Source organism: Solanum verrucosum, unplaced genomic scaffold, assembly GCF_900185275.1.
Source record: "Solanum verrucosum unplaced genomic scaffold, falcon-dt-bn FXZP01000151.1, whole genome shotgun sequence".
Taxonomy (NCBI): Eukaryota; Viridiplantae; Streptophyta; class Magnoliopsida; order Solanales; family Solanaceae; genus Solanum; species Solanum verrucosum.
Window position 1 is genome coordinate 760,450 of NW_026020202.1, and position 12,875 is coordinate 773,324.

Here is a 12,875-nt window from a genome sequence, read left to right on the forward strand (position 1 = left end):
GTTATTCTAAGGAAGATTTCTTGTTTATCAGGACTTTGAATCAGAGAGGAAGTGGAAGTTGACTCAAGCAAAGAAGGTTGCTATACGAGCTAGCAAGGGAATGCTTGATCAGGCGACACGGGGAGAAAAGCGAGTTAAGGTTGTTATTTTATTCGCTTCTTCCTGTGCGTGAATATTTTCATATTAGTGTCCGACACTTCAGTAGGTATTGCATTTCTTACTAATTACATTGCTAAATTTCTTATTTCTCTTCTATAATATTTCATCAGGAAGAAGAGCAACGTCTGCGTAAAGTTGCACTCAATATCTCAAAGGACATCAAAAAATTTTGGTTGAAAATAGAGAAGCTGGTAAAATTCATTATCTGGAGAACTTTCAAACCCAGTTGTTTTTCCCAGTCTTGAGCTTGACAGATTATTCACACGTGTTTCATATGTCAGGTTCTTTACAAGCATCAGTTAGAGGTAGATGAGAAGAAGAAGAAAACACTTGATAAGCAGCTAGAGTTTCTTCTTGGACAAACAGAAAGGTTCAGTTCTTTCCCCCTTTTTGCTTTCCTGTTTCTCTGATGTTGTTTTTATTGCTAATAAGACCCTCTTTGATGCTTACAAGCAGCTGCAATTGGCTTTTCCCTGCATATTCCCATTTTTGCTCTTATTCGTTTTCTTAAAACCACTCCTTCCTGGGCCTCCATAATTGGTGTATAGTGTAGCTTTGTAAGTATTTCTACTTGCCCCTTATTAGGGCACCTTTTACATTATTTAAAAAAAATTAATAGTGGTATTTAATTATTAATAAAAGTCTCAAAGGTGCACAAGAGCTTAAAAGTCTTGTCTCATTTGATGTAAAATTCAAAAGCTCGGGGAATAGGAATAATGGGAGAAACATCACTCTAGTTGCAAGATGAAGTTTAAACTAGTGTCATGGAACGTCAGGGGATTGAACAACATCGAGAAGAGGGAGACTGTCAAAAGCTTAATTTTCGAATGGAGGGCAGACATCATCTGTCTCCAAGAAACAAAGCTTGTGGGAAATATCACAGAAGTAGCGAATCAGGTTTGGGGAGGTAGATGGATCAGACAAGCATGTCTGGAAGCCAGTGGAACAAGAGGCGGAATCATTTTGATGTGGGCTGAGAGGGCATGGAAGGGGGAGGTCTTAGAAATAGAAATCTACTCCATTACTTGTAGGTTCGAATCCCAAACCCAGAACTACAATTGCCACATAACTGGAGTGTATGCTCCAAGCAACTACAAGGAGAGGAGACTAGTGTGGGAAGAATTGGGTTCAGTAAGGGGATTGTTTGAAGCGCCCTGCGCACTGTGTGGAGATTTCAATGTCTCTAGGTATATTTTTTTTTTTTTTTGAGAATGGTAACTTTTTCTTCTATTTATCCACAGGTATACTACATCAAAGTAGCCCCTCTTCCAAAAGTATTACAAACTAGACTGACTCCATCTGTGCTTTTTGTCACAAATAGTCTAAAACATCAAAAAGTTCTTCTGCCTGTACTAAGACTTTCTGTTTACACCAAAAATAATAAAGAGCTATACAATTCATCTTGAAATTCTGCACATTGTTCTTCTTGCCCTCAAAACATCTTTGATTCCTTTCTTTCCACACTGTCCACCATATACAAGCTGGGACAATCCTCTATCTCTCCTCCTTAATTGTAGTATTGCCAATATTGATCCAACAATTTAGGAGTTGTGCTATGTTTCTTGGTCTCACCCAAGTGATCTTTCTAAGGCTGCTGAATATTCTCCATAATTGATCTGTCCATTTGCAATGCAAAAAGAGATGGTTGACTGTCTCTTCCTGTTCCTCACACAAATAGCATCTTGAGCATAGTTGGAACTTCCTCTTCTTTATATTCTCTTGTGTCAGCACTGCTTCCTTTGCTAGTAACCATGTGAAACAATTTACCTTGTATGGGATTTTAGGTCTCCATATCATCCGCCATGGCCATAGCTCCATCCTATCATTTGAATTTGATTGATTAAGATCTTTGTAAGCTGACTTGACACTGAAAACCCCTTTGCTACCAATCTTCCACACAACCTTGTCTTCTTCCCTAGTCAAATTGCTAAATTGTGCCATTGTATCATGGAAGGCCACTATGTTCCCCATCTCCCAATCATTTAGATTCCTCCTAAGATGTAAGTTCCACCACTGTCCTGTCCACATTTCAGCCACAGTTGCATTTTGTTGAAGGCTTAGTATGTATATAAGTCTGGGAATAATTGTTTCAGGGTTCTTTGAGCTATCCATCTGTCCTCCCAAAATGACACCTTCATTCCATTACCCACCTGGAATCTGATTCTAGAAGGGAACAGAGGCCAAAGATTTCTTATTGATCTCCAGATGCCACATCCATATGGTGTAGTTACCATCTTTGTCATCCACCTATTCTCCATTTCATATTTTGCCCTGATCACCTCTCTCCATAGCATATTCTCTCCTGTCATAAACTTCCAAAGCCATTTTAGCATTAGGCTTTTGTTTTGTTTCTTAATGTTCCTGATCCCTAGTCCCCCTTCTTTCTTATTTTTTATGACCTCTTCCCATTTGACTAGATGAAACTTCTTTTTATCTTCATTTCCCTGCCAAAAAAAACTTCTTCTCAAAGCATCTATCCTCTGTATGACATTGTCTGGTGCTGGGAACACAGACATCATATAAGCAGGTATTGCATCTAGTACACTATTAACCATGGTTAATCTACCTCCCCTAATCTCTAGGTATATATCGGAGAAGAAAAATTGCAACAGTAGAACATGGGGTATGAAGGAGTTCTCTGATTTCATAGAAGACATGGAATTGGTGGATTTACAACTAGAAGATGCTGCATATAGCTGGTTAAAGGAGATCAGCATGTAGCAGTCTCTAGGATTGATAGAATCTTGTTCTCGGAAAAATGGGATGGCAAATTCAATAATCTGAAACAGATCCCCGTGCAAAGGCTGAGTTCAGATCATATTCCAATAGCCTTGATTGGTGGAAGCTGGGAGAGAAATAAAAGTTATTTTAAGTTTGAAAATTGGGGGCTACAGTCAGAAGACTTTGTTGACAGAGTTAAAGACTGGTGGTCATCATTCAGATACTCAGGGAAACCAGACTATGTGTTGGCTTGTGAACATAAAACTTTGAAGCACAAACTCAAGGAATGGAGAAAAGAGGAGAGTGAAAACCTTGGCCTACAACGAAAGAAATTGCTAGAAGCCTAGAACAATTGGCAGAAGTGGACATGAAGAGGGAAAACAGAGTGCTTACAGAAGATGCAATAACAAAAAAAGTTGCAGTTCTACTAGAATATGAGGAACTGATTAAGGAGGAGGAAATTGCATAGAGACAAAATTCAAGAATACTATGGCTTAAGGAAGGAGACAAGAATACCAAGTTTTTCCACAAAATGGCAAATTCTCACAAAAGGTACAACAACATCGATTAATTAATGATATAGGGGGAAGTTACTCAAGAGCCAGTTGAAATTGAAGGAGAAATAATCACTTACTACAAGAAGCTGTATACGGAACCCATCCCATGGAGACCTACTCATAAGTATGGCCCAGAAGTGAGGACTTCTGTTAATGCCTTTTCCTTTCCTTGTAACTATGCATCTTCTTGATGTATTTTTGTGAACGAAACATCTTACTTCATAAAAAAAAATAGCAAGTAATGAGGACTGCATCGCCCCAAAAATGCAACGGAACATAGGATCCAATGAGAAGAGTGCGAGCAGTCTCAATGAGATGCCTACTCTTCCTTTCTGTTACTTCATTCTGCTGAGGGGTGTACGGACAAGATGTCCGATGAATTATTCCTTGGTGAATCATAAACTCTTGGAACTGAGAGGATAAGTATTGTAAGACATTATCACTTCTAAAACTACGAATAGAAACACCAAATTGATTTTGTATTTCAGCGCAAAATTTTTAAAATATAGAAAATAACTCAGATTAACATGCAACTACATTATATTAGTCATGCAGTAGAAAAATGTGACACAAATTATACTTATTTAATTAAAATTTCTACTTTTATATCTTGAGTTTTAGCCGGGCTTAGCACGGGCCTCCTGCAGATAATTTACTGAGTAATTGACTGACCTAATGAATAACATGATTAGACATTCTTCCTTGTTTATCCTAGGTACTCAACAATGCTTGCAGAGAATCTTGTAAGTTCACCAAGTACTTGCAAACGAACCAATTCTTTGCCTGCACCAGAAGCATTTAGAATCCAGTGTAAAGAAGGGAGTGAAGGGGATGTAACAAATCGTGATTGTGTTGGAAAAAATCTTCGTAAGTACATTAACTAGACAGCTGACCAATATTGAGAAACTTGTTGACAGTAACTTTCCCTCTGTTTCTTACTTAAACTGAAATTTTCAGAACCTCTTTCAACTGGTAGTGATATTGATGACGACTTTGGCGTGCAATCTGAAGACGAAATGGTAAGCTTTCAAATAGCTGGGGTGGATTTTGATACCATGCTTATTTATATTTGTAGGTTCTTGAAGTCTTGCATATTGATATCATTCAGTTTTATCATTGAAAAGGTGTTTGATATATATTCTTGAAATGCTTGAATGCGTGAAGCAGCATGAATTATTTATAATTGAGCTAAACTAGTGATCATAAGGCCTGGTGTGTCTTCAATATTAAGCTAATGTTAGGAAACTAGCTTTGAGGCAAATTTTCTGATGAAACAAGTTTGGAGATTTTCTTTCATGCCACCCCCTTTTTAGGTCATGAAGGAAGGGATGAGATTTGTGCTGCTCATTTAAATATCATAGCTCGGAATGAGCTGTGATTATTTGAAATAAGACCTTCAAATCAATAGGTTGATCTTTTTGGCGAATTAAAATGTACTTAGATGACCTTGCAGAGTATAACAACATAAATACATGATGATGCAAGCATCTGTTGTTTTCTTTTTGTTGCAGGGAGGAATTAGTAAATGAAGTAGAATCAATACTTAGCCTCTTAGAATCTTTACAAGATTAGGAAGGGATTCATCTTTTTTGTTTTTGCACTCTTGTACATATTTCAACACTTGTTTGGTGCTTTTGTTTTATGACCTTTTATGAAAACAAGAGCACAATTTCAAAAGTTTTCATTTCTTCCTTAACTTGGTTCTGTTCAAACTTTTCTATTTTTTCTTTCTTCAGTAGAAAGTAGGGGAGGTCAATTTTTTCACATAAATTGAAATGGCAGCAGTACTGTCTTTTAGCCTGAAACATCTAAAGCAAGAAACTGGTACTCTCTTTGTCCAACTTTATGTGACGGTGTTTGACTGAGCACGAAATTTAAGAACGGAAGTATGACTTTTGAAACTTGGGGTCTAAAATAAGCATATATATATATATATATTTGTGGCATATTTAGAAAGGGTAAAATGGGAAGTTTAAAGCTAAATTGTTACTAAATATAGAAAGTTATCATTCTTTTTGAGATTGACTTGTAAGGGAAGTGCATAAATTGGGACAGAGGGAGTAGTTAGAAAGTTCAAGTACCTTGTGTAATGAATTCAAGTATTAAAATATACAGTGTCTTGTCCTTCAGTTCTGCCTTCTGTGGGACTTTACTCTACTTAGGGCATTTGTTAGGTTGAGAACTGAACAGGGATTTGACTACATTCAAATTCGTTTTGGATAAGAATTCGACTACAATCATCTGGTCTCTGTGAAATCATTATTGATAGGATATCATTTTGCTCCGTACTGATGTCCTAGAGAGCTTTTTTTTTTTTTTTTTTTATAATCGCGATGTTTGGGCCAACTTGCGTGCACTTGGTTAAATCCTTGGGGTACGTGTTACCTCTCACCAACACAGGTACCAAGTAACTCTTCCGCCAAGGCTTGGATGAATAGAAAGAAATCACCTAATTCTTTTTGTCTCTGCTAGAATTTGACCCTATGACCTCATAATGCTCATTCCACTACATTGACTGCCTGGTCTAATTCTTGGATGCATTACTTTGTTATGGTATATTATCTAGTGCATGGGTCAAGTCAAAACCATTTTTCTGTGTCAGCTGAACTTGCGAGTTACCTGTTGACTTGTTGACTAGGACTAGGAATCTGTGGAAAAATACCAGTCTTCGTTGTAATGAAGCTAATCTGTCTCTCACTTCCTTCTCAGATTGGGTTTTAGATGGGGCTCTTATCTTCATAGCTATTTCATTTGAGTCATCTGATGTAATTATATGGTCTTTTATCTGTTCCTATGGCTTAATTTTGATTGGTTTTTCTCTCTTATCAACATATCTGATTTTGGGTTATAACCATCTGAAAAGCTTTTGTTAAGAGGGTGATATTATAATGTTTGTTGCAGTTCTGCTAATGTTGTCCTATAAACAATGTTGTCATTTATGTTGATACTGCTTTAGGAAGATGACGAGCATACCATTGAAGAAGATGAGGCTGTTATAACTAAAGAAGAAAGGGAAGAAGAGTTGGCTGCTTTACAAAATGAAATGGATCTACCTCTTGAAGAGCTCCTTAAGCGTTATGCAATTGGGGAAGGTACTATATGGTTGATTGAGTTATTGTAGAGTATTTCACATTCAAGCCTCTTCCTTCTCTTTTCCTGAATGCCATGTAATGCATTTTCTATTATTTTTTATGTCTTCCTTACGTCTGTATTTTCTCTTACAAACTGCGTTGATATAGTTACTTGAGCTTTTGTTATGTCTTCTTTACTTCTGTAATTTATTTTACAAACTGCTTCGATATCATTACTTGAGTAGATGGTCTTTCGGAAACAACCTATCTACCTCCAAGTCGTTATTTCTATAATCTTGTATGATGTATGCTAAGTGGCTTGTGTAAGGCCTCTCGGGGTCCTATACACCATGTTACACCTAGGGTACACTTTGGGTCGTGGCAAACTTGGTATTCAGAACACAGGGTTTAGAAAGGTCCTAGGATGTCTCATAAGCCACGTCAAGTAGACTCTTGTTATAATTTATTTTCGTCATGACTGTGAGATGATACAGGAACTTGCCAAATAGAGGGTAGGAAGAGGCAGCAATGACATGATTTTGTTGAAGTATCATCTAAAGCATGTGTTTAATTTAAGCTTAATCATTGTGAATTTTCAGCTAGCAGAGACTGTAGCCCCGAGAAGAGTGGTGCAGATGTTACAGTCAGTTCTGGCAAGGGCAGGGATAAATGTGAGTAGCAGTCGGCCTCTTTGTGTATTGCTAATTGTAAGGCCAAGGAAATTTATATTAATTGAAGTAATCATGTTGTACAGGTAGAGATGTTGATGTTGCTATTGAAACCGACAAAGGCTGCTCACCTGAAATTTCTGGTCGTCGTTCTGTAAGTTGTATGTGTTTATGGTTACTGCTTTGACTACTATAATTAGGTAAGTGGTCAAGGTGATATATCTGCTTTTTGGTATATGCAGGTTGAAAGTAATGGGGTCTTATCAGTTCCAAATAATTATTGTTCTGACCTAGGGAAAGACAAGCTAAGAAGTCCTCGAAAGAAGTATCAGGAGTTCAACCAAATTAATTTGTTGGATGACTTTAATGATGAACAGGTGAAGATGTTTATCTAACAACTTTTAATTGAAACCGCTTATTATCAAAATTGCAGTGGTGGTGTAGACCTTATAGATATGTTTTTCTTTAGCTAACATCCAAGAAAACTTGGTTCAATGTATTTTGCAGCTTGCATTACTCATCATTAGAAAAATTATCCCTTGCATAAAGAATGTCTGCATATATTTGTTTTTGGGATTTTAAATTGATGCATGACCAATACCATCAAGTATGATTTACTGCTTTGTCATAGAGGAGCTGCACTAATGTGATCTTCTTTCAATGCTGTCCCAATAGATAACATTTAATCATTGAAGATCCAGATTTTAGTGGAAAATTCAAGTGTCTATCATTTGTGAAGAAAAATCAAATTTTTCATCTCGCGTTTTCATGCAATGCAGTTTTTTATTCTATCAGAATTGTCTCCTTGGTTCCTTAGTATGCTTCACGATGAGCATCTTCAGTATTTTGTACCTTCCTTTTAATTTTCTCCATTTTATTTAGGATGATGATGATTATGTCCTAGCTGTTGGTGAAGATAAAGGATACAATATGGTAAGTCTACATTATTCATTTCTTTACAGAGCGTCAACCTGTTTGAGGCAAAATCTCATCATTTTTACAGTTCATTTATATTGTGTACCTCTATTTTCAAGATGAATTTGAGGTAATATCATCTGTCACCTAATCTAGTCTTCGAAATGGCTCATTAAATTAACTACTTTGTGTGGTATTGGTAGGATGATGAAACAACTTTGTTAGAGGAGGAGGAGTTGGCAAATGCAGAGGCAAATGATGCTGCTGATGAGGTAAAAGCTCAGTCTCTTGACCTTCTTTCTGAAATTCTGATGCATTCTGTTATACATAGACCCAGTCCACAGTTTTCCCCTCATGAATAATAGAGTTTCAAAATGGTTGAATATTACATTTGCTGTCGCAATGAGGTACATTTTCAATTTTCAGATTGCGCTGTTGCAAAAGGAGAGCGAACTTCCTTTAGATGAGCTCCTTGCTAGGTATAAAGAGGTATGTGGTGCTCTGCTCTTCTATGGGACTTGATGTTACATTTAATTTTTACCACTGTTACATTTCTCTTGTTAGGATTTTGATACTGATGAAGATGCTGTCGATGATTCTGAATCATATGCGTCTGCTTCTGATGATCTCCTGGAATCACCAGCACACAATGAATCTGAACCCATTCAAGTAAATGATGGACCGTGTGATGTACTGCCCACTACAGTCGCTGAGAACGAAGAAAAGGAAGTTGAAAGTGTGGATAAAACAGGGGAAGAAAGGCAGAGTGAGGATATAATTGCTGATGCAGCAGCTGCTGCCAGATCCGCACAACCAACGGGTAGCACCTTCTCAACAACCAAAGTGCGGACTAAGTTCCCCTTCCTTCTAAAATTTCCCCTTCGTGAGTATCAACATATTGGTTTGGATTGGCTTGTGACCATGTATGAGAAGAAACTTAATGGAATCCTAGCAGATGAAATGGGTTTGGGGAAGACTATCATGACAATTGCTCTTCTTGCTCACCTAGCATGTGAAAAAGGAATATGGGGTCCTCATCTTATTGTTGTCCCAACTAGTGTCATGCTAAACTGGGAGACTGAGTTTCTTAAATGGTGTCCTGCTTTCAAAATCTTGACATATTTTGGCAGTGCTAAAGAGCGAAAGATTAAAAGGCAAGGCTGGTTGAAGCCAAACTCATTTCATATATGTATCACAACTTACAGACTCGTTATACAAGACTCCAAAGTTTTCAAGCGTAAGAAGTGGAGATACCTAATTTTAGATGAAGCTCATCTAATAAAGAATTGGAAATCGCAGAGATGGCAGACACTTCTCAACTTTAACTCAAAACGGCGTATACTTTTGACTGGTACACCATTGCAGAATGATCTCATGGAGCTGTGGTCTCTAATGCATTTCTTGATGCCTCATATTTTCCAGTCTCACCAAGAATTCAAAGATTGGTTCTGTAATCCTATTTCTGGAATGGTTGAGGGACAAGAAAAGGTTAATAAGGAAGTTGTTGATCGCTTGCATAATGTCCTTCGTCCCTTTATTCTTCGCCGTTTGAAAAGGGATGTGGAGAAGCAGCTTCCTTCAAAACATGAGCACGTAATTTATTGTAAGCTCTCAAGGAGGCAGCGTAATTTGTATGAAGACTTTATTGCTAGTTCAGAGACACAAGCCACTCTAGCTAGTTCAAACTTTTTTGGGATGATAAGTGTAATAATGCAACTTCGTAAAGTGTGCAATCATCCTGACTTATTTGAAGGACGTCCAATAGTGAGCTCCTTTGATATGAGTGGTATTGATATGCACTTGAGCTCTTCCATTTGCTCGATGCTTTCACCTGGTATATTTTCAACTGTCAACCTTGGTGCTTTGGGGTTGTTGTTTACACATCTTGATTTTTCAATGACGTCTTGGGAGAGTAATGATGTTCAATCTATCGCTACTCCATCAAGCTTGATTGAGGGTCGTGTGTCTCTGATTCATGGTGAAGAAACTTCTCAAGGACTTAAACGGAATAAGAAGTTTCATGGAACAAACATATTTGAAGAGATCCAAAAGGCACTTGCTGAGGAGAGACTGAGAGAAGCAAAGGAGAGAGCAGCAGCTATTGCACGGTGGAATTCCATAAAGTGTAAGCAGAAACCTGTATATTCTACAAGTCTTCGGGAGATTGTTACTGTGAAACATCCAGTTCATGGCATTTACTGTCAAAAAAGTAATCCCTTGTCATTTTTGTACTCCGCTAGGCTTGCGGAATCAATACTGACACCAGTTGAGAGATTCCAACAAATGGTTGATCAGGTTGAGACTTTCATGTTTGCAATCCCTGCTGCACGTTCCCCAGCACCTGCTTGCTGGTGCAGTAAACCAGGAACTTCTGTATTTTTCAGTCCAACCTTTAAAGAGACATGTTCTGAGGTTCTTTCTCCTCTTCTCACTCCTTTTCGCCCAGCCATTGTTAGAAGGCAAGTCTACTTTCCAGATAGGCGGCTTATACAATTTGACTGTGGAAAGCTGCAGGAGCTTGCAGGTTTGTTGAGGCGATTAAAATCAGAAGGTCACCGTGCATTAATTTTCACCCAAATGACAAAGATGCTTGATGTTTTAGAAGCTTTCATTAATTTGTATGGTTACACTTACATGCGTTTGGATGGTTCTACTCCGCCAGAAGAGAGACAAACTTTGATGCAACGTTTCAACACGAATCCAAAGATTTTCCTGTTTATTTTATCAACCCGTAGTGGTGGAGTTGGCATCAACTTGGTGGGTGCAGACACAGTCATCTTTTATGATAGTGACTGGAACCCAGCTATGGATCAACAAGCTCAAGATCGCTGTCATAGAATAGGCCAGACCCGTGAAGTACACATTTATCGATTGATAAGTGAGAGCACCATTGAAGAGAATATTTTGAAAAAGGCAAACCAGAAGCGTGCTCTGGATGATTTGGTTATACAGAGTGGAAGTTACAACACTGAATTCTTTAAGAAACTGGATCCAATGGAATTGTTCTCCGGCCACAGAACAGTTTCCTTAAAGAATATTGAAGTAGAGAAGAATAGCAATGTCACTGAGGTTCAGCTTTCTAATGCTGACGTGGAGGCTGCTTTGCAAAATGTAGAAGATGAGGCAGATTACATGGCTCTGAAGAAAGTTGAAGAGGAAGAGGCAGTAGACAATCAGGAGTTCACTGAAGAAGCAATTGTCAGGTTGGAAGATGATGAACTTGGTAATGATGATGAGACGAAGGCTGATGAGCCTGGTGATCATGAAGCCCCAGTTACAACATCAAGTAAAGAACTTGTGGCAGTGTCAAATGTTAGCAATCCATTAAAAGAACAAGCAATTACTTTTGCTGGTAAAGAAGATGACATTGACATGCTGGCTGATGTCAAACAGATGGCAGCAGCAGCTGCTGCTGCCGGACAAGCTATCTTGTCTTTCGAGAGTCAGCTACGTCCAATTGATCGGTATGCTGTACGTTTTCTGGAGTTATGGGACCCTATCATAGACAAGACAGCTATTGAGTCACAAGGTCATTTTGAAGAAACTGAATGGGAATTGGATAGAATTGAAAGGTTGAAGGAAGATATGGAAGCAGAGATTGATGATGATGAAGAGCCGTTAGTTTACGAGAGTAAGCTTATCTTAACCTTTCATAACTATCGTCTTCGTATTTGTTTCAAGTAAATAATTGGCCTAGCTAACTGTATAAGAAAATTTTACACATAAATAGTTTGTAGCTTCATCACATGTGAGGAATTTAATCAAATTTGGTCTTAGATGCTGTTCTTTAGTTGGGTTGATCTTGAGATTTGGAACAAAAATGAATTACTGGTAATTAAACAAATAATGATCTTAGGTATTTGAGGCTGCAAACATTTTAAATTTTCTGTATCAACTCTCTTAAGAATGTATTTTAATGAATTCCGTTGCCATTAATGTCAGGATGGGATACTGATTTAGCAACTGAGGTATACAGACAACAGGTTGAGACTTTGGCAAAGCATCAGGTTGGTAATTTTGTGATACTTTGGGTTGTTGGCCACCCTTCTTTTCCTTTTGTCCCTTATAAAAGCTAAAGGGATGAAAGATAATATAGGTAAAGAGGGATAAAGGATAAACATAACTGGATGTAGGTTATGTAGAATAACTAACCTTATATTGTGACAGTTGAAGGAGGAGCTGGAAGCTGAAGCCAAAGAGAAAGAGCTTGCGGAATATGAGAACTCCATGGGGTAAGTGATTGCTGTAATAACAAGAACTGTTTCCTTTTTTTTCTTTTCATTTCTTTTCTTTTGTTTTCTTTATGAGATAATTAAGAGTCTGCATTTCTTCATTATCAAAAACAAAACAGCCTGGATTTCTTCCTTCTATTATGAAGAGTTTAGTATTCCTGATATTTTATTTTGGCATCTTGATTGTCAATTATCTCATTTGAATTTATTTAAGCTTCTGGCTCCTTGTTGTTAGATGTCATTTGTGCTTCCATTTACCCAATGATTGTACAGCTAATAGTTAGGGCGTACATAGTAAATTAGATTGTTCATATCGGTGGGTTTAATGGGTACATGGACACCTTATATGGTCTTGGGCTATTCTCCCATCACGAGTCAGCTTTTGTGGTTGAGTTAAGCCAAAGGTCCATTTCATAAGTACAACTGTATGTGGTGAAGGGGAGAAATCATGATCAAACTTTAAATATGAGGGACCGATAGTTGAGGTGGAAGGATTCTTTGACAAAGTAAAGGAGTGGTGGTCAGTTGGATAGGGACTATGAGGTTAAGACA

General features: G+C 37.8%; 1 protein-coding gene across 1 annotated transcript in view; it reads left to right on the forward strand.

Moving 5' to 3' along the window:
* The window catches only part of LOC125830088 (protein PHOTOPERIOD-INDEPENDENT EARLY FLOWERING 1), a 47,528-nt gene that overhangs the window by 25,811 nt on the left and 8,842 nt on the right, over positions 1 to 12,875 (forward strand). Inside the window, exons 5-19 of the mRNA XM_049509309.1 lie at positions 32 to 139; positions 270 to 350; positions 441 to 529; positions 4,153 to 4,304; positions 4,395 to 4,456; positions 6,394 to 6,529; positions 7,108 to 7,179; positions 7,263 to 7,330; positions 7,419 to 7,553; positions 8,059 to 8,109; positions 8,295 to 8,363; positions 8,518 to 8,580; positions 8,656 to 11,722; positions 12,034 to 12,098; positions 12,259 to 12,323. Of these exons, the coding sequence (XP_049365266.1) occupies positions 32 to 139; positions 270 to 350; positions 441 to 529; positions 4,153 to 4,304; positions 4,395 to 4,456; positions 6,394 to 6,529; positions 7,108 to 7,179; positions 7,263 to 7,330; positions 7,419 to 7,553; positions 8,059 to 8,109; positions 8,295 to 8,363; positions 8,518 to 8,580; positions 8,656 to 11,722; positions 12,034 to 12,098; positions 12,259 to 12,323 (4,283 nt within the window). The remainder of the gene's footprint in view (positions 1 to 31; positions 140 to 269; positions 351 to 440; positions 530 to 4,152; positions 4,305 to 4,394; positions 4,457 to 6,393; positions 6,530 to 7,107; positions 7,180 to 7,262; positions 7,331 to 7,418; positions 7,554 to 8,058; positions 8,110 to 8,294; positions 8,364 to 8,517; positions 8,581 to 8,655; positions 11,723 to 12,033; positions 12,099 to 12,258; positions 12,324 to 12,875) is intronic.